The sequence below is a fragment of the Thunnus thynnus genome, chromosome 11, assembly GCF_963924715.1.
Source record: "Thunnus thynnus chromosome 11, fThuThy2.1, whole genome shotgun sequence".
Taxonomy (NCBI): Eukaryota; Metazoa; Chordata; class Actinopteri; order Scombriformes; family Scombridae; genus Thunnus; species Thunnus thynnus.
This window is the reverse complement of record NC_089527.1, coordinates 22298822-22325874: the sequence shown is the minus strand read 5'-3', so window position 1 is coordinate 22325874 and position 27053 is coordinate 22298822. Positions and strand designations below refer to the sequence as shown.

The window sequence follows — 27053 nt, the reverse complement described above, 5'->3', positions numbered from 1 at the left end:
TAAAAATTGAACAGAAACTTTTTGTGTTTCATTATTTAAGCATACAGGCTACATTAGAATAATAGTTACAAATTAAATATTGGCCTGTAGCCTTCAAGTAGAAAGCAAAGCAGCCCAAAAAACAGTCATTTCAAATTAGAGGAACTGTATGAAAATTCATTCTCTAACAACAAATACAACTGTGATTCTGTGCTCTCATTCTGGTTTGCAAATATGACTGAAAGTGTTTCAGCATTTAAACAAACACGCTCCGGCTATATTAGAATAGTAACACTGAGTTATAGCGTGATGAGGTGTTGATACTATTGATAACTAAAAACGCTGGTATTAGTATCATTTTCTAAATGCTGGTATTGATTTGATATCTATGTATCTATGGGATCTATGTATTGATTCTTGTGACATCCCTAAGTTTATCCACTTTGGTTATCCAGTTGTTTAGAAGAATGGTTCACAAACTGGGATCCGAAAACTGCAGGGATCCTCGAGAGGGCTGCAGGGGGTTCCCGGCAAAAGGACAAATAGATTAATTTCACTTTATTGACACAAAGTTAAAGGGATTGTATCTTCTTAGAGGGGATTCTTTCAAACAATATCCTCTCAAACATGGGTCTCTGGTGTATTGTGCATCTATTTTGGAGGCACTTAACTTGAAAAAGTTTGAGATTGCCTCGTTTCTGAAAATCCCAAGAGTGCTGGATTTTTCCATCTTCCATTTATGTCATATTGTGTGTCCTATTTATGTATTGCTCACTTTTTCCAGCTCTGGGAAGAGGGATAAAAAGTTATGTTTTTATGTTATGTTACGTCTTTCAATTTGGAACTTGTAAATCTGAACCCATGATTTAAAAGTGTTTGTTCTTTAATAAATGAAATTCTGAATGAATATTTTACAAATTTTTGCTTTGATTCTTTCGTAAATGTAATGAATAAGTAAGTATGCATATTTATAATATTTTTTCAAGTTCAACACAGGCCATTCGGTAGAGGCATTGAAAATATGTTTGTTAGATGTTTGTATTGTTTGTAATATTTGGTACCCATCCCTACAGAGAAATAAGTGCACATTAAATAAAATTTCCAGACCTTTAATTATTTTGGAGAAAATAGACGTATAAATTGATGCATATACAACTCTGGGAAGCCTGAACACGCATTGATGTCTGGAACAAGAAGCGCCTCTTTCCCTTGCCGTTTAATCGCATACAAAGCGAAAAAGCGGAAATGCAGTGGCAGGGTCAAATATTTTTTCACATTGGCAGCAACATAAACGGACAATGAGGGAAAAAATAACTCACTTTTGGACGTAAATCCATCTGTAGATGGAGCTCTTTCACCCATAGGTATCGAGCGCTTTAAGGATCTTTTTATCAATATCAGTTTTGCATCATTTGAACAACTTTCTGAAAAGTTTAACCTACCAAATACCCATATTTCAGGTATCTGCAAACCAGACATTTTCTCCACTATCAGGTAACAAATTTCCCAGAGGCACCTGATACAAACACCGCTGTTTCTTTGTTACAAAGGTTTAATATCCGCTATCTATGACAAGCTAGCAGGTATAAGACCTGCCCCTCTTGACAAAATTGAAACTGCCTAGGAGCAGGATTTAAACCTTTCACTGTGGGTTAATTAAATATCCCTCTGTGCCTGTCACTGTCTGTTACAGTTACAGGTTGTGCAAAGGGCCCATGTGACCAAACTATCTCGTATTTACCAAGATGTGAATCCCTGCTGTGACAAATGTAGGTGAGGTGAGGCTTCCCTTATCTACATATTATGGACGTGACCTAGCCTGGAAAAATACTGGACGGATGTTTTCCAAACCTCATCCCTAATCCTCAATTTTGACCTAGAACTCAACCCTCTGGTCGTCATTTTTGGCACCACTGGAGAGGATGATGCATGCGTGAATCCAATCAATTGACGCACACTGTCCTTCGCCTCTCCTTTGACCAGACGTGCAGTATTACTAAGATGGAGGGATGCTGCCCCACCCACCCACGCTCAGTGGCTGATGGACAACATGTCCTGTCTAAACCTCGAAAAGATCCACTACTCAGTTTGTAACTCAAACAAAAGTTCCAAAAGGTGTGGAGACCTTTCCCGAAATACTTTAAGAACCTTAAAAGTAAAGACTTATTCTCTCACTCTCTTTTTGTCTTTTTTCTCTCTGTTGATTTCTTTCAGTAATATTATCTGTACAAATTTATTAATTTCTAACCCCCCATACTTTTATTTATTTTTCTTTCTTTCTTTTCTAAATATAAAACCTGACTTCTAGCACCTTTCTGTATTACTCCAGGGACGAAATACCCTTTTATATAAGAAATTCCAGCTTGTAGATGGGGCTAGTGGGGGTGAGGGGCAATTGATTGCTCGATGTGCTCTTCTATCATGCATGTGCTCTTTAACCTTGAAATATCTGTTGTGCACTCTACAAAATTCCTGTGTATATTTTGCTTCCTTGTTCGAAATTCAATAAAAATATTCTTGAGGAAAAAGAATTCAAATTATGGTTGACGCTAGCAGTTAAAGTTGCAGGTTTTGTCTAAATAAACAAAACTTGTTTGACCTTTTGTCTGTTCTATGAGTTATGAGTTACACGCTGCAACAAATTTAGATTGTAGTTGATGTGTAGCTGATGTTTTTACATGGCTCAGGGTGTAAGAGCACATTTTTAATACTGATCTGCCTGAGAAAAGATGTTGAAACAAGAACTCAGACAATAAGTCCGTACCTTTGGCAAACTAACAAATAAATATAAGCATAAAACAAACAAAAAAAAGTACCAACTGCAAATATGGCCGACTTAAGTAAAAATACTGAGTACCACACACACAAATACTTTGGTAACATAAACAGATGGGGTAGTAACAATCGCTGTGCCAATGTCTTTGGCATTTCCAGAGCAAAATAGCTTTTGTGGGATTCAAAATGCAATGTAACAGGCAGGTAAACAGAGATTAAAACTAGCAGTCTGGTAAATCTCTCAGTACAGACCGTACAGACGGTATGTCACAACTCTTCTATTTCTGTTGTCTCTTTTTCTTCTCTGGACAAATATAAGACAAAAACATGTCTATCATGTTCTTGACGATGGCTGGAGGTGGGTGGAGGGCGTGAGGGAGGTGGTGCGCTACACTCATTTGCCAGGCATCTACCTGCAGAACATTCAGTCCCTTGAACATGGCTCTGAGCACCCTGTCGAGCTGCAGGGAGTACCAGTCGCTGTTGTATAGGCTCACCTCTTGGTCCACGGCTTGGAGATTGGCTGAGCGGATCACGACGAGTGTCCCCGGCGCTCGGTCCATGAGTCGCACCAGCGCCCGTCGGATGTGACGAAGCCGTCGTATGTACACCTCCACAGGAAAGGTGCTGAAGTGGGCCCAGATACTGAGGACCACGACAGTGTTGGGGCCCCCAGACAGGCCGTCCAGCTCATTGGAAATGTACCGCAGCTCACTGGACATGACTGTGGAGAAGCGGATGGGAGGGCCGTGGCAGCGGTACATCAAGAGAATATTATGGGTGCTGTCCACCGCCATGAAAGGCCCAACGTTTTTAGGACTGTGTAGGTTGAACTCTTTTAATTCTGGGGAAAGTGGAATAATTTGAAGTTACAGTGGGAAAGACACACAAAATCCAAAATATAGAGTGTAAAACTCAAAACTCACCTGGTGCAGAAGCAATGAGGTACTCAAACCACTGCCTGACGGTAGAGTCTCCGTACATGTTGATCACCTTGTTCTTCAAACACTGAGTGATGGCAGATGATTCGTTAAACTGGCGCATTGTAACGCCACCTAACGGCCTCCATGAGTCCTCGTAGTAATATCCAGACGGTGCTAGCTTAATAGGTTCTGGATTTATACTGCTGCTTTCTGCGTCTACTTTATCTGATACAAAGCGAGAAACGTTGCAGACAAAATTAATTTAATAGAATAAATCAAAGCATGCACAAACTGTGAAATGACACACAAAACTACACATATGAGGGTGTGAGGTATACCTGTCCTTGAAGGCACCACATTGATCCTGTCAGTTCCTGAAGCATGTATGGGAACTTTGATGTTTACACCACTAAGATTAAAGAAACAGAAGGGATCAGTGTTAAAACAGAATGTTGAAGGATAAAGCTAACAAAATACTTTATTATTGTTACTGTCAACAAATACCCCAAAAATGATAAAACCAAGAATATGTTGGACAAGAAAATGTCTCAATAGTTTCCAACTTCCTCTATCCTGGCAAAACGGGTCACAAGCACAAGCAAATAGGTAAGAGCCTCCTATTGGATAATTACTGCATGGGTGATTATCTTTCAGCTGGCAACAAGTTATTTAACCCCAACTGATGTAATGAGTATCTTCTCATTTCTTAAACAACCATGTCGAAAGACACATCCCGTGGTCGTGGAAAAGATGTTGGCCTGTTTGAGAAGGGTCAAATCATTGGCATGCATCAAGCAGAGAAAACATCTAAGGAGATTGCAGAAACTACTAAAATTGGGTTAAGAACTGGCCAACGCATTATTAAAAACTGGAAGGATAGTGGGGAACCATCATCTTTGAGTGAAACAACAGTAGAACTCAGGGCTATATTTAATAGTGAAAGTAAGAGCATTTCCACATGCACAATGCAAAGGGAACTCAAGGGATTGGGACTGAACAGCTGTGTAGCCCTAAGAAAACCACTAATCAGTGAGGCTAATCGGAAAAAAGGCTTCAATTTGCTAGGGAGCATAAAGATAGGACTCTGGAGCAATGGAAGAAGGTCATGTGGTCTGATGAGTCCAGATTTACTCTGTTCCATCATGCCAAGTGCCTACTGTACAAGCCTGTGGGGGCAGTGCTATGATCTGGGGTTGCTGCAGTTGGTCAGGTCTAGGTTCAGCAACATTATGTGCCCAAAGAATGAGGCAAGCTGACTACCTGAATATACTGAATGACCAGATTATTCCATCAATGGATGTTTTCTTCCCTGATGGCACGGGCATATTCCAAGATGACAATGCCAGGATTCATCGGGCTCAAATTGTGAAGGAGTGGTTCAGGGAGCATGAGACATCATTTTCACACATGGATTGGCCACCACAGAGTCCAGACCTTAACCCCATTGAGAATCTTTGGGATGTGCTGGAGAAGGCTTTGCGCAGTGGTCTGACCCTCCCATCATCAATACAAGATCTTGGTGAAAAATTAATGCAACACTGGACGGAAATAAATCTTGTGACACTGCAGAAGCTTATCAAAACAATGCCACAGCGAATGAGTGCCGTAATCAAAGCTAAAGGCGGTCCAACGAAATATTAGAGTGTGTGACCTTTTTTTTTTTTAGGTGGCGACTTTTCTTTTGGCCAGGCAGTGTATGTAGTCCAATTTTTCAAGGCTCAGTGTTTCTTACATCAGATGGGCACTGTGATTTTTAGAAAACATTACTTAAACGGGAGTAAATAGTGTATTTGTTGAGGACTATCTTCAGCCATGGATTTGGTGATCTATAGAGTATTTGCGACATCAGGACAGTGTATGTGGGAACAACTATTAATAAACAACAAATTCCATGTTCATTAAAATAAAGGAACATGACACTCAGTGCAACGATGTGGCTCGCTGATGTGTTTTAATAGTTTTTGCAAAATGAAGCTCTATGGCTCAGAGTGAAGGAGCTTTTGGCTACACAGACAATACTTAAAGTCCCTATATTTAGCCCTATTTGCAGTCAATAATATAGTCAGCATGTTTTTTTTAAAAAATATATTGTTAAACATTTTGTATCATTAGAATGAAGAAAAAAGGTCTTTGGGGAAATATCAGAAGTGCTCTTTTTTGTCTCGACCAGCTGGGGGGGCGTGCCAGTGTCCGTGTTTGATTGACAGTAGCGGGCAGGCTTCAAGTGTTACACCATAGGAAACGGAGACGAAGTAAACTAACCGCTGTAGCTACAAGTTATGGACATACAGTGTGTCGCTAACAGGGATTTTGAAGAGCAATGACTAAACCAGCATCTAACAAAGTGACATTTTCATAAGTTAACATGTGCTGCAGCTGCGTAGCTAATTAGCTATCTAGCCTGATAATTGACATTAGTAGTGCACTTTTCTTCAGTGTTTGTTTGGTGGCTCATTCAATTAGCTAAGGTGCAGACGTGCAGAACGTGAAATCATGAAGTTAGATAAGAAGGAGGCTTCAGCAGGAAATGTGGGTTGTTGTTCAGTCTGTGGTTCTTGTGTTGTGTAGCAGGATTTTATCAGGCTCAGTGTGACAATCGCCCCATTATTGTTATTCATGCCAGATTTGATTTGGAGAAATTAGGACTCCAGCAATGTAAGCCGATGGAGGAACTGTATTTTATCAAATTAATTCAAAACTATGAGCACCATCATGAAATCAAAGAGTTTAATGTATTAATTTCTCCCTTTTGGTTTCTGATTATTTCCTCAAAGGAAAACACAGGACAAGTGATTTACAGAGCAGGGGAATGCTATTTATTTCAGTTGGACTAATAGTGGGATCAGTTCATTTTTAGTTTTGAATTTTTTTTCATGTTATTTGTTCACAATAAGAAAATAAAGAATACCACTAGATTTATCCCTTAACAAACACATATGTCCAATTACCACACTTTCCTGATCCTATATTATACAAACCTCTGGAAGAGCAATGCTTCCTTGTTGGTGATGAGGTGCTTCAGGTAGCCTCCCTTGGCGTGGTTGATTCTGGTGTCACAGCTGAGCATCTTCGGCTTGTAGCAGTACCAGGGCTCACCTGTGTGAAGGTCTGTGTAGTTGCACAGGGGCTGCTGGTCGGGGGGCAGGCACATGTTACACACAGTTGTTTCAGAAAGGAAGCCTAAGCGAAACAGGCTCTTGAAAAACACCCGATCAGGTCGTTCCTCCCTCAGCCGTCGCAGCACAGTGACGGCCTCGCTGGAGTGCACCATCGTGATCTCAACCTGTGCAGACCCCACCCAGAGGAGTGGGAACAGAACAGAATAAAATCCATTCTTGTGGTCCAGCACGATCCCCGCTACACCTGCTCCAAGCTCCGGGGAGTGCAGTCGAGCCAAAAGGAAATCTCCGCCGTAGTGCTTGGGTTGACCCTGGAAGTCATGCATTTGGACGAGGACCTCAAGCTGGTCACCCACATGCCACTCCCGCCCTGCTTTAGTGGGGAGGATGGCGAACAGGCTGTGCACGGGGTCACTCGTGCGGCGCAGAGCAATTGGTGTGGAGTGAGACGGTGGCACAGGCCAGGCGATTAAGTCCAACAGGTAGCGCTCCTCCAGTTCATCTTCAGGGGAGGGTTTCAGGCCCAGATGTGCACAGAAGGTGCGGCTGTGATTAAAATTAGGGATACCCACCGGGATGAAGGATGATTGGATCCTGCTCTGGAGCTGGTACAGGGCTGAAATTGTGTGGCAGTTCCAGTTCTGAGGAGACAGACAGAAGAGTTAAGTTGTGCTGGAGGAATAAGCACCGTCAACTGTGACTGGCAAATAAAAATGCATTTAAAAAATGCAAATTAATGTAATACAGAGGTCTGGTGGATTATTGCAACAATAATTGAACCAAATACTTTGAGTGCATTTCGAGATGGATCTTCTTGTGTTACTACTTGGGCTACCCTATAAAATAAATAAACAATTGTAAAAAAAAAACAAAAAAAAAACTTTTGCATAATATTTTATCTTTTTGATGGTGGATCAGTGACAAGCACAGAGTTAAATAAGAAGGACACAGATCTAAACATAAAGGTCAGTTTACTCTTTTTCTGTGGCTCTGGAGGAGGTTTTTTTTTTCCAAGTCTGAGAAAATGACAAAAACAGCACCTGATGACATCATCAGGGTTTACAGTATTTTTAAAACAGATGTTTGTGATTGGGACAAACAAAAAGAATGTCTGAACAAACAATCTACAAGTGTAAATAACAACATCCAGATAATCAGAGTAACATGTTGAAGTTCAATTTTTGTCATGCTATGGAATTTGCTTTATGCAATTACTTCACTAGAAAGTTACAATTCCCCATTATTTGCATTTAGAACTACCCATGTTACTAAATTACGCTGTTTTGCACACCACTTTCACATTGTAGTAATGTTAGTAGGCCACACAATAGTTATTGTTTATGTTATTTTGGTATTTAAACACACAATATGTAATTTTATGCCACTAGGCGTCTCTCAATCAAAACAATAACAAAAGACGGAGTTTGATGACATCATGACGTAGCTTGGGATCATTATTTTGTTTTGAGGTTAAGATTCCTTCAGTGTTCATCGTTCAGGAGGTTTTTACAGGGAGCTGAATTATCTGCAGAGGTCTCGTCCTCTCCAAAAGAAACAGACCTGGCGATTAAAACCAGTAAAAACAGTGAATAAAGCAGTTTCACATTAAAAATCAGTGTTTCTCTGACACTGTTTGGCGGACACAGGACGGAGGGGCTGTGAACTGAGCTGCAGCTAATGTTTTCTCAGCTTGTCTCTCTGATAACTTAAGATCCAGACGAAATACTAATTAAGTGGATTTAGTGCACCTTTAATTGAAACTTCTGACAAAGGTGTTCGAAATCCTATCTTAAATATGTGGACCCAGGTCTTACTTCCACCGTGCGGCTGGGCTTCTTTTTGTGACTCTGAATTGTTACCCAGCAACATATTTATTTGCCTGCCTGATATGATTTTTCTTATGCAATCCTATCAAATGCGCTTGACCGCATGTAAAAATTATTATTATTAATAGATATATGACACTATTTTTGGTTTGTTATCTGTTTCTTCCTATATCTATTTTAAATCTGGATTTAGTGGGATGGTTCTGTTAAGAATGTGTATTTTTACTTGAACTTTATTTTTTTTCTAATTCCTTTATTTCAGTTCAGTTGTGTAGAAAGCTTTTGTACTATGTGAAAACACAGGTAAATTATCATTTTATCCATTACCCTAAACAGGTTATTGAGGAAACACACCACTTCAAACTAGGGCTGGGCGATATGACCAAAATCTCATATCCCGATATAGGTCATTTCATATCCTGATAAGGATACCTATATATCACAGTTTACAGTGTGTGCAGCGCAGCAGAGTAGAGACAAACAGGGGTGGAGAGCTGACAACTAAACCCATTATGTAACTGTAAGTGCAATAAAAGCTTCGAGATTAAAAAGCCAAGATTTTTCAATGTAATCTGCGCAAAAGATGGACTGACTCCAAATGACGAAAAATACTGCCGTAAAGAGTGTGATTTGCGTCACAATGATACAAACGATAGAGCATAATATGAAGACATTTTTCTCTCATCACACGATATAATATAATATATCGTCATAACGCACAGCCCTACTTCAAATCCATTTGTATAATGCGTCTCTCCTCACCTCCACGGTGTGGATGTTGCATAGCAGGAAGATGAGGCCAGACAGGGCTAAGAAGAGGAAGATGAGGGCATATTTGGATAGATTTCGGCACATGGTGACCTCCTTCTGTCTCCCATGATCATCCCTGTTTCACGCTCCGCTGTCACCACGGTGACGATGGCATCGTTTCGCCCTCAGCACCTGATGTAGAGAAATGAACGCTGTCAACGAGACAGGATGGACAAACACGAAACTGACACATTTTCAGCTTCAACAAAAGGGACAATTCATGTTTATGTATTGCAAGCGAAGAGAAACAATCATACAGGTTATTCATTTTGAAGGGGGCCAGTTGTGCTGCTGGTGTTAAATTATAAGGAGACAATATCTATACGGTGGGGTCTCTACTCTAGTTAGGCTGCCTCAAACCCAAGCCGGCAGTTAACTGCTATTTTTGTCTCACCGACAGTCCAATAGCCACAGCATATTGGAAAGCAGTGCTTTATTTTGGCATTTTTCTTCGTTTTTTTTAAATTGTTGCCGATTCATTTTCTATTGGTGGACTAATCGACCAACATCCATGCTTGGAAATGTCTTCAACTTGGAACAAACTGATTTAACAGCCTTACAGACAGACTTATAGTAATGGCAGTGGTTAACATCCAACGTTACTCGGTACATCTAAAGCAAATCCTCCATCTTTAGACATCAGTAACAGTCAGCTGCGACGACGCAAGAGCCAACAACAAAGGGACGGAGGATAAAATTCAATATTATACTCACTGCTGTATAATACCGTTCATTTAACAGACATAACCCACGGCTAGTGGGTGAAGGTGTGATTGGTACCCAGCAAATGCTCGCCTACTTACATTAACATGTCATATTATCATCATGTCGGACCGTTGGACAGACGCTGAAAGGTAATGACTCTACCGGGCAGGGCAGGCCAGCCGGTGAGGTAGCAAAGCTTTGGCCAGAACATCAGAGCCAGCCCGGTGGACGGACGGCAATAGTCTCCTGTTTGTAATGTCCTGCAGGGAAGGCGGGGTATGGTAATCCCAGATTTGTGGAAGATCTCGCGAGAGTGATCATTTTAACCCAAACCATCTTTCCCGAACCCCCTTTAAGAATGAGTTTCCATACATTTTTCCCATCCATGATTTTTCCTGACAGACCTTTCCCTACCCCTAACCAAGTGTTCTGTGCCTAAACCTAACCAGACTTTAACTACAGCATTGTCACATCATAAAATATAGGCATTTTGTACAATGACAAACAACGCACACAAAGAATCTCGCGAGAGCAGCGGCTTTTTATGCAATTTGTATGTTTGCTCTTTTTGCGATAAAATTGCAAGCAAAGGAAAATAATGCGATTTTTTAAACTACTACCAATGAAGAGTCATATGTAATTGTAACCGATTAATACAAATATAGCCTTTTTATGAATTTCATCTAATCATTCCTGTTTATTATTTTTGTTCTGTTGGATCTGCATCTCTTACCCGTGTCATTTGAAGTGTGTGTGTGTGTGTGTGTGTGTGTGTGTGTGTGTGTGTGTGCGTGCGTGTGTGTGTGTGTGTACAACGTAATTACGTCGGTGTGTGCACGCATGCACAACTGACAGAGAGGTAGTTTAGGCTGCGTAAACTGAAACTCCCTGATAACTTTTTTATGCATTTGATGTGATGCTAACGTTATCTAATGGTTGTGTCTTGTTCTATGTCATATCAGTTCTATTCTATGTAAATCATGTCAATATTTGAGATCGCTAACCATAGTTTTTTAATTAAAGTAGATTTGGAGAAATTGAGCGACCGTTAGAGTGCCGGTGTGGTTGATATGGTAACACTATAGTGCTGTATGTTATGTAGGCCTAGTTATAAGAAAATCAGACTTCAATGTGGATCGATATTGTGTATGTTTATAATTGTTACAGTAATGAAATATGGGTCTTGGTCTTGGTTACTATGTGTTTAATTATAATTGATTAATTATTTATGTGATAGGTTTTGTTTTTGTTTTTATTGATTTATGCTGCTATGTCTATATATGTCTATGAAATTGAACTTCACAGTATCTAATAGTTGTTATAATTTTGTAACTGTAACTTGGCAAAGTAGGAAAGCTCTATCCAGCCAAGCAGAAACACACACACCACCAGATGTTTTGTTATTTTGCATATATTTCACCAGAGATTGCTACTAAAGACCTGAGACCCAGAGCCGCCACCTGCCTCTCAATTGAAAACGCCCAGAACAACGCAGAACATACAACATATCACAGAAACAACTATATTTCAGTGCTATTTTTAAATTTATTTTCTGAACGTGAGAACCATTTGCTCAAATTATATTAAAAAAGAAAATACTGCACTTGAGTTCCATATATAAGCATTTATTAAATAAACTGTAACCTCAACATTAGCACTAAATAAAATGATAATAACGTTAAAATAAATCCATTAACATAAAAATATTGTTTATTTCCAAAGTGCCAATTTTTATGTTCAAGGTAGATTATGTCCATTTTGAATGGAAACCAAAGGCATAGTGCAGGTTAGATGAAAGACAAAGTGTAATCTCTTAGAGCTGTAGGGGTGTTTAGGCTACAACTCATGTATGAAACTACAGTTCGGTGTCATACTCCATTGGCCATTCATCATGCGGAAAAGTTGCATTTAGCAAAATTGCAAGCTCTCGCAAATATTGTAGATACATTTTGTGATATATTGCAATCACAAAATCACAATTTCCTAGAGGGAGTGGGAGAGGATAGATCAGCAAGGACCCTCTCAGAAACCTCAAAACGGTCTGGATGGATCAGTCTTGCTGCATTCTCTGGAAGCCAAAGTGGGTAAAGGAGAAAAAAAGGGGGGGCATTTGGACTCTGAAGCCTCTAAAATTGTGTATGAAAGCCCTTTTCTCGACAGGAACATGCATAAAGAGGAATAAGAATAATTAAAATAGAAGTTCTGATCTCATGATTATGTATATTTCATCATTTTATTGTGCGTTGACATAGGAAAACCCCTCCCCCAGACTTACCAGGCGGGTGGTTCTGTCCCAGTCTGGTTCTGTGTCCCTCCACCAGTCCACCAGATGCCCTCAGACTTTTTTCCTGTTTGTTGAATTGGACTGAGTGGCAGTAAGACCTTGAAGTTTGCTTTTACACTAGTAATTTTCTTATGGTAATGTGACCAAGAGACAATGCACAAAAGTGAACTGAAACTCAGAACAACTCAGTCTCACCTCTATTCATGTTATTACATGCAAGCCACTTCCTCATGTGGCCTACTTTTCTCTCCACCCTTCTCTTCACATCCACCCTACATCAGTCTTGTTAGCTCTGCCCTGCTTCCGGTGTCTGCCCTCCTGTTTTGCCACTTGTTTCTTGTTGTTTCATCAGTTCAGTTTGTATTTAAGTCCTGGTTTTCAGTTCAGTCTTGTTGGATCCTTTAATCTGTGCATCGTTCAGTTTTGTTTTGTTTAGTTTGGTTCAGTTTGGCTGTGCCAGCATCTCCTGGAGCTGCTGCTCCTGCATCCTGCATTTGGGTCCATCTCCTGCTGCTTCTTGAAAGTGGCCAACTAACTGCCCAGGGGCCCCGACCCCCGAGTTTGCTCCATATCGTTTGAGTCTACATACTTCTATTAAGTGCAGATTTATTAGAAACTTGCACCAAAGTATATTTGGTTTTGTTATTTTGCGTATATTTCACCAGAGATTGCTACTAAAGACCTGAGACCCAGAGCTTCCTCCTGCTTCTTAATTGAAAACGCCAAGAACACAACGCAGAACATCAAAGGCATAACCCAGCTGGATATATAATCACTTCATCAAATTAAAAAAAGCATACAACATATCACAGAAACAACTATATTTCGGTGCTATTTTTAAATTTATTTTCTGAACGTGAGAACCATTTGCTCAAATTATATTAAAAAAGAAAATACTGTACTTGAGTTCCGTTTATAAGCATTTATTAAATAAACTGTAACCTCAAAATTAGCACTAAATAAAATGATAATAACGTTAAAATAAATCTATTAACATAAAAATATTGTTTATTTCCAAAGTGCCAATTTTTATGTTCAAGGTATATTATGTCCATTTTTGCTGTCTGAACAACACATTCTTCTGACTAACTGAATGCAAACCAAAGGCATAGTGCAGGTTAGATGAAAGACAAAGTGTAATCTCTTAGAGCTGTAGGGGTGTTTAGGCTACAACTCATGTATGAAACTACAGTTCAGTGTCATACTCCATTGGCCATTCATCATGCGGAAAAGTTGCATTTAGCAAAATTGCAAGTTCTTGCAAATATTGTAGATAAATTTTGTGATATATTGCAATCACAAAATCACAATTTCCTAGAGGGAGTGGGAGAGGATAGATCAGCAAGGACCCTCTCAGAAACCTCAAAACGGTCTGGATGGATTGGTCTTGCTGCATTCTCTGGAAGCCAAAGTGGGTAAAGGAGAAAAAAAGGGGGGGCATTTGGACTCTGAAGCCTCTAAAATTGTGTATGAAAGCCCTTTTCTCGACAGGAACATGCATAAAGAGGAATAAGAATAATTAAAATAGAAGTTCTGATCTCATGATTATGTATATTTTATCATTTTATTGTGCGTTGACATAGGAAAACCCCTCCCCCAGACTTACCAGGCGGGTGGTTCTGTCCCAGTCTGGTTCTATGTCCCTCCACCAGTCCACCAGATGCCCTCAGACTTTTTTCCTGTTTGTTGAATTGGACTGAATGGCAGTAAGACCTTGAAGTTTGCTTTTACACGAGTAATTTTCTTATGGTAATGTGACCAAGAGACAATGCGCAAAAGTGAACTGAAACTCAGAACAACTCAGTCTTATCTCTTTTCATGTTATTACATGCAAGCCACTTCCTCATGTGGCCTACTTTTCTCTCCACCCTTCTCTTCACATCCACCCTACATCAGTCTTGTTAGCTCTGCCCTGCTTCCGATGTCTGCCCTCCTGTTTTGCCACTTGTTTCTTGTTGTTTCATCAGTTCAGTTTGTATTTAAGTCCTGGTTTTCAGTTCAGTCTTGTTGGATCCTTTAATCTGTGCATCGTTCAGTTTTGTTTTGTTTAGTTTGGTTCAGTTTGGCTGTGCCAGCATGTCCTGGAGCTGCTGCTCCTGCGTCCTGCATTTGGGTCCATCTCCTGCTGCTTCTTGAAAGTGGTCAACTAACTGCCCAGGGGCCCCGACCCCCGAGTTTGCTCCATATCGTTTGAGTCTACATACTTCTATTAAGCGCAGATTTATTAGAAACTTGCACCAAAGTATAATATCACCTATGACAGGTCCTCCACCTTCACTCTGTGTCAAATCTAGTTTCAAGACGTGAATTGTTTTAGTTTATATTGTTTTAATTTGTTGTAAAGTTGTGTTTTATCAATCTGTACACAGGAAACCTATGGCAAGCTAGTATTAGTCCATCGTTGGAGTACTGTAAGGCTGCAACCAATAATTATTTTCACTATCAATAGGTTTGACAATTTTTTACTTTGATAATTGATTGTTCAGTATATAAAATTTCAGTAAATAGTGAAAAATACAGATAATTATTCCCTTAACAACTACTTGTTTTGTCTACTATTGTGGAAAACTAACAAATATTCACATTTCAGAAGCTGATACCAGTGATTTTTTTTTGATGATTTATCAATTATTGAAATTGTTTCCAATGAAACTTCTTTCAATTGATTAATCACTGAATCATTTCAGCTCTAGAGTACTACCATATGTAGCGGGGGTCAATGGAGGTCAGTAGGGGCCCAACAAGAAATATTTGCTGAGGTCCCATAGAAGTTTATCCAGCCATGCCCCTCCGTCTTCTCATAGTACTGTAATGATCAGGAACAACTAATAAATATCAATCAGGTCATAGTAGTCAACAAATTTCACCAAATACAATAAGTCAGAGGTTTGGGTATAAACTATACTGAAGTTGTTCCTCCATTTTCAACCTGCTGCTACTCTGTAGTGCTGAAACATTCGGTCGGTTGATATGTTACTTTAGCCACAGAGATGAATCAATTTTGGTAATTAAAAGACCATTTTTTTCACAGCAGACAGTTTGACTTTTCTTCAGTTTAAAAATCACAGGTGCACTTAACATCATGAATGATATGGATCTCATCCATTTCAGTGCTCCAGTTCCAGGACCCTGGTATCTACTTTTCACAGCACATATTTTCACCTGTCAACACAGGAAAAGCAGAAGTGCAATTAATAACATAAACAATGGCTGGATTCCACTTAGGTGAGCCAGTTCCAGGGCTCTCGTATTGTGCATGCTGACTCACTGACATGGCTTACTGGGGCAATTAATAGGATGGACCCATGGTTAATGTCATTAGTAACACCTGTATACTTGCTATGAAAAGTCAAAATATCTGTTGTCATGGGAATTTATCAAGTTTTGTGGTTATTTTAAAGAAAAGATTTGGAAATGCAAGGCGTTGCTTCATTTTTATCATATAAACGTCAGCATAATTAAGACATCACTGGGCTCTGGCTCTAATGGAACAAACTTGTTAATTTTTACATTTTATACACTGACAGATTCATCGACAACTTGACCAGGGAAGTAAGTGCTTAGCTCTTACAATATTTCAATACAATGTGAAATCAAATAAAAATGTTAAAATAATAATTGCAGATTTATTTACATTTTACTTAAGATAAAGGTGCTACAACATTTTTTCTGTTAGTCATCGGGTGATGTGACCTAAAGTTGATAAAAAACAGTTCAGCCAATTAAAACTGTATGTCACAGCAGTATGCTTGTATAGTATAGTCTGTTGTTACAAGTTCACTACATTTATCACAGCAACTACAAGTCAGATTTATTGCAGTTTATCACAAGTATTTGATGTAGTGGATATCAATAAAGAGAACAGGTTGTTACACCATGCCTGGTCTTTTCATCAATAGAGGTAGCAACCTACTAACGGTACGTTATCATAAAATAACTGCTTCCAAGTTACTCACACCTTCTGAAGCTACATCACAATCATTGTCTTTACACAGCGATGACTTGTCCATTAAATAAACCAACAGATCCAAGAGGTGAAGTATAAAAATAAAAAAAACATGAGTTACATTCACAGTAAGCTATCGTTTTTCAAGCCTGTCCTGGGCTCAGCTAACTACCCACAGACTTGATAAACAAAAGAAAGTAAGTGCAGTGTTATTTGAGATCTGGGTGACTAATCAAGGTAAGTGCATTTTTCAGACATGCCCAAGAAGGAGCAAAGCATCTTATTCCTAAAGTCAGTGCCAATTTACACACACTCAGTAGTTCTGTACAGGTGTTTTTTATATGCAGTTTTTCAGTGAGGGCCAGCAGTGGTTTCCTCCATTCTTTGCACCTCTGACTGGTTGTCTGCTGTCTTCTGCAGCGGGGAGCTGGGTTGTGCTGCTTTGCCAGGGGAGACTGGTGAGGAGGGTTGTGGTGTTTCTGTTCTATCACTGATCACCTCCTCAGCTTCCTCCTCCCTCTGCTGGACAGAGGAGAGGTACTGCTCCAGCAGGCTGCAGTCTGCGCTGTCCACACCATCGACCCCTCCAGCAAAGCCGCTACGAATGGGACTCAGCGCTCGCACCGTCTTCAGAGAGTCTGCTGTCCCGCTGCTCAGGAAGCTGTCCTCCTGTGCTGCCTGTTGCTCACTTGTCGACTGGAAGCCGGAGTCTGGGAAGGAGACGTCTGTGCTGGCTGGGTTCGTGGTGCTGGATGCAACAGGTGGAGCCGCCTCACAGAGTCCAGGACCTGGGATCTGAGCTGGGGTAACAGCCTGAGAAACGCTAGCCAGCTGCTGCTCTACAGACTGCTTCCACTGCTGCATCGACTGGAGCTAGATGGGACGCACAGAAGTGTCAAACTAATGAGGTAGCCACATGAATCATGTAGAAAGTTAGAGGGTTATGATCTACAGGAAGCCCTTTTTGTTTTTAAAGGAGACCAACATCTTACCACACAAATCTTGACTAATATGGTGAATTAAAATGGTGAATGTGTGCATGATAAAAAAAAAAAAAAAACTTTGCTGACCTGTTTCCATAGAAACTTCACAGCCTCCTCCTGAACCAGCCTCTGTAACCTCTCCTCCTCATATTGCTTCTGCACTCTGCAAACAAATCCCATTTGCACCTTTTAGTACTTTGAGTCTCTGCAATTAATGTCAAAAATTCACCTACAACAAACTAAAACAGATTTTTTTTTAATGCTACTGGTTAGTCAATTACCTGTCAAGCTTTTCAGAGAGGAAGAGGATGTGTTCTTGCATCCTGCGTAGGCGGATTTCACTGCGGACCTCTCTGGCTGTTGGGTGACAACAGCGAGTGTACTGTCCCCTCCACCATGACTGTATTTTAACAGCTGCACTGTCTGCTTCCACCGAACTTGATTTAGTAGCACAACTAACAGCTTCCTTCTGCTTGGGGGCTTCTTTCATTTCTGCTGTACCAAAATCAGAAGATGTTTCTGCATCATTTTGTGGCGTGTTAACTCTGACCACCAGTGAGCCAGCTGGTGTGGCTGCACCAGAAACTACTTCTTCCTCCAGAGTCCCCTTTTTCTGCTTATCCGCTGGAGGCGAATGATGTGTCTTGTTGGTGCTGTGCTTTTTGGGCTGCGCCGGCTGCTTAGGGGCCAGGGAATCAAGTTCAAATGTCGCTGTCTCGTCCTCGCTGTCAGAGTGAGTCTGCTGTGGCTCCAGGTCAGATGTGAAGGGGAGAAAGGTGGACTCTGAGGAAAGCATGCTGCTGTTGAGTTTATCCTCATCAGTCTGCACATCCTCCAAATAGATTTGCTCCTCTCCGAGTCTTGGGCCGCGTACTACTGGCATTGATGGATGGGACAAGTCACAGCTCACCCAGGTGTTAAACTGCACGACTGGCTCTGTACAAAAGTGGAGATACCAAACAGAGACACAAAGTTATGATGAAATAACACTGTATCACAAATGCCAGTGAAGAAAAACTATTACTCAATGGTTTTATGAGGCAGATTACTTTACTAAAACAAGAATTGCAAAATCCACTAAAAAGCTTAAAGTTTAATCCTGAGTCAAGAAAACTGCCCCACAAAGTGATAAAGCAGCTATGTTACCTGTTTCGCAGGCTGATGGAACAGCAGCTGGTGATGCTGCAATCATTTTCTTCACCTCTCTGGCTCCCCCCTGTGGGATTGTATGTGAAGGACTGTGCTTCTCGACATCTAGTTGAGTTGGGCGAGGAGGGCTGGCACAGCCTCCGCCGGTCTCCTCTAACAACTGCCTCTGGTGAAACCTGAGAGTCAGAAATGTCAGTACAAACATGAGGTCATTCAAGTAAATATTTTTTCCATTAATAGGCATTTGCGTCTTGGTATCAAGTTTTTTTTTTTTGCTTCAGGTTTTGGAGCAGTGTTGTAGTGTGCTTTGAGACTTGTCTGTAAGTTTTGATTTATACCTCTGCTTATTCAAGATCTTCTCCAGTTTGGCATCTTCTGCTGTCTCCAGAGCCGGTGATGAGGTCAGAGGACAAACAGTGGCGAGGTACTGAACCAGTTGTACGTGCTGCCCTGGTCGATACGAACGACCTTTGCCCTGACTGTACAGCCACTCTGCTTTGAGGCTGCAATTAACAACGAGAAATAAGGTATTTGAATATTTGGATATTGTGTATTTATCTTATCTAAATGGCAAATTGCAACAGCACAGAAATGTACCTACCCTTCTTTCTGAGACACTACGTAGCCATCCAGGACCTTTAGGCTCAGACACCAACTCATTATATATGGCCGATAATCAAATCCTGGCAGTGAGGGAGTTGCCATAACACAAGGGTTGCTCATAATGGACAGCTGCTCCAGTTCATGGAGAGGTGACAGGTATGACACCTATGGAGCATTCAGAAGTAAAAGCAAGGGATGCAGGTAGAGAAAAAAAAATCAGTCAATGAAAATAAGCCTCTGCATAACTGAAATTGAGATCAAAGCTGCTGTATCAATTAAAGAAAAATAATTACTTCATTGAGATCTCTTATCTCATTTTCTGCCAGGGAGAGAATGGATAGATGTGCAGGTAGGTGGGCAGGAACAGTACGAAGTGTTGTAATGCTGTTTCCGTGAAGTAAAAGAGTCTGCAAAATTGACAGCAAATTAATCAAAGACACACATACGAGAAAACCGCCACTATAATATTACATTGTTAAAGGTTATATTAATTTGTTTAGGGCCACTTTTGACCTGAGAAACTCCAGCACTCACCTTTAATGCCACAAGTTTAGTCAGATCACCGATACTAGATATGTTATTGTCAGAGAGATCCAGGTGTTGAAGGGAAACACAGTTGTTGAGCTGCTCAATGACCTGTGTAAAACGTTTACAGTTAGTTAAACATTTAATATAAAACATGGGATGAAACTAATGGTTTTAACTATACATTGACATGTTTGTACATAAAAGACAGAAATGAAATATAAGTAAAGTGTGGGAGAACAGCTCCTTTCCTTACCTTAATATTGTTTCCAGACAAGTTAAGCCATTTGAGGTGTGGCAGATCTCTTAGCCCCTCGATGTAGCCAATACTGTTATTGGGAAGATTGAGGACACTCAACTCTGTTAGCCGAGACACGCCCATCATTCTCACCAGACGGTTACTGGCTACAGATAGCTGATGAGGGAAAGACAAAGACTTATGACGAGACATCAAATGAATAAATTGTTCATAGTATTTAATCACTTGTCACTATGCTGTAAGTCCAAGAATAAAGGTACTGAAAACACAAGCAAGACAGCCTTAAGTTTAGACGCTTAACTAACCTGCTGGAGGCTTGGGCTCCTTTCTAGGTGGTCCAGTTTCATGATGTGGTTACGGTCCAGGATGAGAGTGTGGGTGTCCTCAGAGCAGATGAAATCGGGATCCAGCTTTTGCATACCCCGGGCGGAAAGATCCACCACAGGTCCTAGAAGGATAGAGATGAAGATGGATATTGAACAGACTGGAAAACCACCACAACTGTCATTTTGCTAATCACCATGGCTACATATCAGACTAGATACAAGAAGTACCCCCACACTGAATCAGAGCTCCCTTTTCTTTATTTGCTTGTGACGTTTCGACCAACTACAGGTTCTCCTCAGGCAAAATCAGGAAGACCTTTGGTTGGTCGAAACGTTGCAAGCAAATAAAGAAAAGGGAGCTCTGGTTCAGTGTGCAGGTACTTCTTGTATCTAGTTTAATTGTTTTTTGTATCCAGCACCTACCCCACTGAGGTCTTGTGGATGTGCACAAGACTACGTTGTTTTCATATGTATTAGATCATCTCATGAGGCAGCTACGCACATATACAGTAGACACCTTCAGTAAGCTGGGAGCAGGCTACTAATGTGGGCACCGCACACATTTTACACCTAACAGTTTACCATCATCAGGGTTATCTTGAGTTAGGTTTAAGGATTCACATATTTGACAGAAAACCTTCTTGGACTGGTATTGAGTTTGAAAGATGAGGGGATTTAAAAGGGCAGGGAAGGTCTGATGAATGATGCAGTTAGGCTGCATTATGGGAATTGTAGGAGTCAGCGTTTCTGACTCATTCTAAGGATGAAAAGTCAGGATATTTCAGCCTCTGATGCACTAATTTTGACAATTATTTTTATAACCTCTCTCTTGCAAGTACCCCAACTTCATGGCAGTGCTAAATACTTCAAAAAAAGAGTGGTAGAGAGAATTACTCACATCTGGACATGTAACTAAACTTAAGAGATAACAGTTATTTTAAACAAATGTCTTTTGCTGGCTTTGTGCATTGGTTTTACCAAATGGTTTAAATGTTCATGGATGACTGGTATTGCTGGCATCATGGCAATCCAAAATCAGGAAAGCTGACTACCAAATGAAGATTAACAAAGACACAGAAGAATAAATACAATGCCACATAAGCTATGTATTTAGCTACGGTCCACTTCTTGCAATCTACCAAGACAAGGCGCAGAACATAAACACAAATGAGATGGTTTAATATTCAAATATGGCAAACTGAAGGTCTAGTTTTGATCTGCATCCTCTGACACACTTGATGTTAGACGTTAGCTAACGTTAGCTGACCTAGAAATAAACATACTTGCAACGGAGACCGTTAAACCTGCGTGAATCGTCGCTGTTTGTCTGACCTAAACATACAGCGGGACACTCACCTGCATTTGTATCAAAGCTTAAATCTGATACACCCATCCTGCCGCCTTAGACGACACCTTACGTTAGCCAGCAACTCTATTAGCTTGCAGACTGGACTGTGAATGCAAAAAAGCGTCTGTCGCTTGCCAAGGATCGAATTGTTCAAACAGACAACTAGGGATTTTGGGAAGTGTAGTTCATAGCGGCTGTCTCCCTCATTGCGAAGTGGCGTATCTGTGGTTTGAAAAGACTACAATTCAAACTCCTCGTCTGTGGCAGCGGCAGCGCGCTAAATGTTGCCGAAACCCGCCAGCCAGGATATATCAACGGGAAAGAAGTTATATTGTAATATGTGAGCTACACGAAACGACCTAGAATAGGTGTCATCTAGTTTTTCGTAATATTATTTGCGTGATTCACCACTTTATTAGCGAATTATGAAGCAGGGAAGTATTGCTTGTACGCTTGTTGAGTGCTGATACGCTTGCTAGGCAACCGTCAGACTGTGACGTCACCCCGTGATGATTGGCAAAAGTATTAATTTGATTAAAATGTTTTTTTTTTTGTTTAAAATTAAAAAATATATTTATATATGTATATTACCTTTAGACTATTAATTAAACTTCAACTGACAAAAACTCACTGTTTATTCGGTTATAAGTATCGATTTGTAGTCTACCTATTCAGTTTCCGCTTCCGTCATCGTTCTTTCCGGTTTTGTGCCCTCTCGTAGCCATCATGAAGTGAGTTTACGGAATATTATCAAATGCCATCTCAACATTTAAATACACAATCTGACAATGCAATCGCCATTAAGAGTAAAGATGCACTATTTTCTTTCAGTGATGCTTTATATTTGTCGTTTTCAGGGTCGAGTTGTGCAGTTTCAGCGGGTATAAAATTTACCCCGGCCATGGCCGCCGATACGCCAGGATAGACGGAAAGGTAACCGTTTCCCTCCTTCCCCGGTTCAACCCGGCTCCTCCTGGCTCTGTCTGTTGATACTGTGTGTTATACAGTTTACTGTCATCACTTTGTGTATCAAATGTGTGTCCAATGTTGGTGTTTGTAACATAAGTAGCAGAGCCTGGAGTAGGCCTTAACCGGCTCTCGTTGAATCCTATGTAACTGCCGATGTTAGCTGTTAGCGTAACAAGCTAAACAAGATCACATTTTATTTGTCAAATATCACACTATTACTGAATTAACACGATACCTAACTTGCTTGATAGCTGCTTTGTGGTAGAAGAGCAGGCAGAAACATAATTCACTTGAATAGCAGATTAAAGGAATAGGTTCACATTTTTTCAAGTGTCAACAGACAGGTGGCCAAATGGACACTGAGAGAGGTTTTTCTTGCTGTAATCATTCCTCCTGTTCATACTGGCTGTTACTGGATGTGATGATGTCAAAAATGCATTTTAAAGTTGACCTGAAGCTTATATAAGGCTTCAGCAGTCAGAGTTAGTCATATTAAGTGGATATCTGCCACATTTACAGTCTTTATAGCATCAAATTCCCTCTTTGTGTTTCCCTGTTGAGTTGTGGTGGAAGTATAGTAACAAAAAAGGGATTTGGGCACTAAAAAGACTAACATTGGAAGATATCTACTTGATTTGACTTATTTGGACGATTGAGGCCTCTTATTAGCTTTAGATAAACTTCTATACATTCTTGCACAGAAAGAGGCTTGTGGATTTTGTCCCTTATCACTTACATTGTAAATGCATTATGAAGGGATCCTCTAATGGTCAGTATGAACAGGAGGAATGAGTTTGGCAAGAAAAACCTATTTCAATGTTCATTTGGGTACCTGACTGTTTTAAGACATGCTTGAAAATTGTGAACCTGTCCATTCAGAAAATTGTGTCACCAGTAAACTCTTGAATCTTTATTATTTAAGGAATTGTGACCCTGTAAACAAGTGTGATTGCAAACACAGCCTAACTGTATCACAGGTCATTTAGTTGAGTTTCTTGTCTTCATCAGGTGTTCCAGTTTTTGAACGCCAAATGTGAGTCTGCCTTCCTGGCCAAGAGGAACCCCAGACAGATCAACTGGACTGTGCTGTACAGACGCAAGCACAAGAAGGGCCAGTCTGTAAGTAACGGGCTGTATTTGTATGTCTGTGTTTTAAAATAACATGATGTCTCTACAACAAGTGTTTCCAGCCCAGATTCAAGTTCTTTAACTACAATTATCTGCCAATCTGATAGTCATATCAGCTTTAAGGCACAGCTGCCCAGTGCATACAGAAGCTACCTGACACTAAGATGATCTAGACCTTAAATCATCCCAAAAATTTGTTTTGTGCCAAATGTGCTCCATATGCAGACAAAATAAATGATACATATCAGCAGAAGAGATGCAGTGTTGATTAAATATGTATCTGAGTCATTATCTTAACAGGTGTAGCCTAAATTTAACACCCCTTATTTTTCACAAACTATGTATTTGACATACTGGAGGTTCAAAACTAACTTTATAAACTTGAATTATTTATGATATGAATGGAAACTCCAAGAATTGCGTTATGCTCTTTTTTTAGAGAGAAGACTTATCACTCTACAAAAATGCTCATTTCACTCTAAGATTGTACAGTAATGTTGCAGAGTGGAGTTTCTTCCCTCACAAATGATCTTTGGCTGAGTACAGACACCTGACAAGTTTAATTTTGGCATTTTGTCAAGTTACTTATGAAATTGACATAAATATCACACTGATACAACCAGCCACCAGCAACATTTGTCATCCTCAATTGTCTGTGTAAATATAGTTATACACACCACTATTTACATACTGTCAGATACTAATACAGCAGCCAATGTCAGCTTTAAAAGTATTTGTTGGCCCAAAGATTATTTTCTAGTGCTGATATTTGACTGATAGAGATTTTTTTTTTTTATCTGGTCGTCTTTTCTTTCGGTATGTTTCTTATTACAGCTGTCATATTGGAAAAACATGTCTGGTTTCTCAGTTTCTTCCATTTCTAGTAAGACTTGCACAAATATGTAAAAGCACTGCTGTCGGCCATCATCGTGGGAAAACATAGGGAATAGATGTATTTGTGCCTCTTTACCAAAATTCAGACTGTTACTACATTAAGCCAACGTCATTGACACGTATTAGTTTGGCTGTGGGTGGATGGTGTGCATGGTGTCAGTCCATGTTATGTGCTGTTGCCGGACTGTGTTTTGCAGGCTGTGCAGCAGTGCTCACTCCACACCTGCAGCCATAGACAAAGTGGAGATCATAGTACTGGCCCTTGACGTCTTTATTGACTTCTCACCATCGGTCAGCCTCCAAACTCTCCTACATGCCGTCACATTTATCACCTGTAACTGTTTAATGGCACATGGCAAATACCAGCATTTTAGTGACACTGAAAGACATAATTCAGTAAAAAATATGTTTGCAAATCCAAGATTTTAAGCAGGTTTAAAATGAATACTAACAATTGTGATTTGGTATTTGGGACCACTATAATTTCAGGGTCATTGTAGTTTGGTTAGATTGAGCGTAGACACCATTATGTGCCATAGTTTGTGTTTGTGGCACCTGTTTAGTGGCTATTTACCCGTTTTCTGTGTTTTCCTTCTTTGCCTTCATCTCAGTTAGAAACTCAACTGCTTTCTGGTGTCTTGAACCAAACCACCGAATCAAACATGACCTAAGCCACCATCAACTTGTTGATACCTTTTTATGTATTTTTAGGGAGTTTTCCCTCTTTGTTGGAAATGTTGCCTTTTAGAGCATATTTGTAATATTGGGCTACAAATGAACTTTGGTTCCTTCATCACATGCTTTAACAGGAAGAGGTGACAAAGAAGCGTACCCGCCGCGCAGTCAAGTTCCAGAGGGCCATCACTGGGGCCTCCCTGGCTGAGATCATGGCCAAGAGGAACCAGAAGCCCGAGGTCCGCAAGGCCCAGAGGGAGCAGGCCATCAGGTAAAACACAAACTGCTTATTTATCTCCCGATAGTGAAACCTTTTTTTTCTCCCCAGAATAATATGTTAATTGTTGCTCTGAAGTCAAGTTAATGAACAGTTGAGGGTCTGTAAATCTAGCAGAAGAGACTTTGTAGACTTGCAGTTGTGGAATCAAACTGAGTCTAGTTTTAGGTGGCTATTTCAGAGGCAGCAGACCACCGCTTACTGTGCAACGCCAGCGTCAGTCTCACCATCTGTTTTCACTACAAGATTTTACTCTTGAAAAGAGGAAATTTAATAAATTATTTGGAATCAGCCAGAAAAGTCTGACAAAATAATAAAAGATGCAGTGAAAGGACTTTCCCACAACTCCATCTTTCATCTTGTCCAGCCTTTTTAATGCAGGGGGAGCCACTGTATGCAGATGTACCCAATCTAATGAGGTTAATGGAATATTCAATTACTGATTGTACATCCTGGGTCTTAATTCATAGTCTTGGCTAATATCTATAGCTTCATATTTACTAAACTATTGTCGTCGTTTAAATTGGACACACTTTGTTGGAAAAGGTTTAATAAGTGAATGCAGTGGGGTTCAGGAATCTGTTCACTAAAAAAGCTACTTTGGGCTTCGTTTTGAACCGTTGATATAACTTGTTGTGGGGTTGAGTGATATGATGATATGTCATGATTCAATATAAATGTGTTAACTGTCACTTTGAAATGCTGTTTTTACCAAAGTAGCTAATCCTTTAAAATACTTGGTGCTCTGTGGGCAGTGTTAAAAATCTAATTCGTTTGCTGGATTAGCAAAAAACTGATGTTTTTGTTTTATCCATAAAGTTTCTCAATTGTTGGTATTTTTCCTGAATAATGGGACTATATCACAATATATATTGATATAAAAGCACACTGTAAAACATGATATAGGTACCCAGTGTCCATGCCTACATGTTGTAATTTATCAGTTTGGCTGATTTATATATTCTTCTCTCTTGATTCTTTCAGAGCTGCCAAGGAGGCCAAGAAGGCAAAGCAGGCAGCCAAGAAACCCGCTGCCCCAAGTGCAAAGGTAAGATCTGCTGTGCAGAAGTGATGTTTTGTTTTGCTTAGTTTTAGTTCATCGTTGGTTAGTATTACATCTGGCTGCTTTACTATAAACACATTTATGAATAGTATTGTTACTCGAACTCTTAAAGCTATCTGGCAAAATAAGCTTTTTTTTGTTTGTTTTTTGAACATGATCACAGAATAAATTGTGTGTGAACTGCTCCTCTGTATTCTCTGGATTATGAAGTAACTTGTATACTGTGATTATATTTAACTGTGTGCTTGATGTCTTTGTTCCTCTGCAGGCCTCCACCAAGACTGCACAGAAACCCAAGATCGCCAAGCCCATGAAGATCAGCGCACCTCGCGTCGGTGGAAAACGCTAAGCCTGACTTACCGTTTCTGGTTGTGAATAAAATTTTGTGGTAAACCATCATTGGTGTGATTGGTTATTTAAAAACAAGGCAATGCTATAGGCAACTTTATTGAAGTTGTCCCAACATATTTCTTTCAATGTGTCCACC

At 40.1% G+C, this 27053-nt stretch overlaps 3 protein-coding genes and 1 non-coding gene across 6 annotated transcripts; 2 read left to right on the top strand and 2 right to left on the bottom strand.

Moving 5' to 3' along the window:
• Positions 1–2332: 2332 nt before the first annotated feature.
• nxpe3 (neurexophilin and PC-esterase domain family, member 3) lies at positions 2333–15895 on the bottom strand. 3 transcript variants are annotated; one of them, XM_067603841.1, is made up of 6 exons: positions 14028–15895; positions 9385–9564; positions 6656–7437; positions 4016–4086; positions 3681–3902; positions 2333–3598 (listed from the first exon to the last, which is right to left on the bottom strand). In XM_067603841.1, exons 2-6 carry the CDS (start codon positions 9475–9477, stop codon positions 3033–3035), a joined length of 1734 nt encoding a protein of 577 aa, XP_067459942.1. In that variant the 5' UTR covers positions 9478–9564; positions 14028–15895; the 3' UTR covers positions 2333–3032. The 3 variants fall into 3 exon arrangements, with proteins under 3 accessions (XP_067459942.1, XP_067459941.1, XP_067459940.1); XM_067603840.1 differs by lacking the exon at positions 14028–15895 and adding an exon at positions 12413–12896; XM_067603839.1 differs by lacking the exon at positions 14028–15895 and adding an exon at positions 10236–10370.
• A 132-nt stretch (positions 15896–16027) lies between these two features.
• cep97 (centrosomal protein 97) lies at positions 16028–22044 on the bottom strand. The gene is made up of 11 exons (XM_067603836.1): positions 21569–22044; positions 20192–20334; positions 19884–20042; positions 19637–19738; positions 19396–19509; positions 19101–19267; positions 18838–19002; positions 18497–18675; positions 17632–18286; positions 17438–17513; positions 16028–17240 (listed from the first exon to the last, which is right to left on the bottom strand). Exons 1-11 carry the CDS (start codon positions 21603–21605, stop codon positions 16719–16721), a joined length of 2319 nt encoding a protein of 772 aa, XP_067459937.1. The 5' UTR covers positions 21606–22044; the 3' UTR covers positions 16028–16718.
• A 146-nt stretch (positions 22045–22190) lies between these two features.
• rpl24 (ribosomal protein L24) lies at positions 22191–26965 on the top strand. Its single transcript, XM_067603844.1, has 6 exons — positions 22191–22291; positions 22418–22493; positions 23538–23648; positions 25361–25497; positions 26488–26551; positions 26835–26965. The coding sequence occupies exons 1-6, from the start codon at positions 22287–22289 to the stop codon at positions 26913–26915; spliced, it is 474 nt and encodes a 157-aa protein (XP_067459945.1). The 5' UTR covers positions 22191–22286; the 3' UTR covers positions 26916–26965.
• On the top strand, positions 24688–24868 carry LOC137193304 (small nucleolar RNA SNORA23). The gene has a single exon (XR_010930736.1). It is a non-coding gene; the product is annotated as a small nucleolar RNA SNORA23 (small nucleolar RNA).
• Positions 26966–27053: the final 88 nt, after the last annotated feature.

Bases quoted from the DNA above. Each gene is read 5' to 3' on its own strand.
- nxpe3 (XM_067603841.1), bottom strand. From the start codon at position 9,477: ATGTGCCGAAATCTATCCAAATATGCCCTCATCTTCCTCTTCTTAGCC. The intron at 4,087-6,655 runs GTTTGTATAATA...CTTTAATCTTAG, and splicing joins GAAGCATTGCTCTTCCAGAG to TGGTGTAAACATCAAAGTTC. The intron at 3,903-4,015 runs GTATACCTCACA...GCTTTGTATCAG, and splicing joins TGTGGTGCCTTCAAGGACAG to ATAAAGTAGACGCAGAAAGC.
- cep97 (XM_067603836.1), bottom strand. From the start codon at position 21,605: ATGGGTGTATCAGATTTAAGCTTTGATACAAATGCAG. The intron at 20,043-20,191 runs GTTAGTTAAGCG...TTCCCTCATCAG, and splicing joins GGAGCCCAAGCCTCCAGCAG to CTATCTGTAGCCAGTAACCG. The intron at 17,241-17,437 runs GTCAGCAAAGTT...CGTCCCATCTAG, and splicing joins TGAAGTTTCTATGGAAACAG to CTCCAGTCGATGCAGCAGTG.
- rpl24 (XM_067603844.1), top strand. The intron at 22,494-23,537 runs GTAACCGTTTCC...TGTCTTCATCAG, and splicing joins ACGCCAGGATAGACGGAAAG to GTGTTCCAGTTTTTGAACGC. The intron at 25,498-26,487 runs GTAAAACACAAA...TGATTCTTTCAG, and splicing joins CAGAGGGAGCAGGCCATCAG to AGCTGCCAAGGAGGCCAAGA.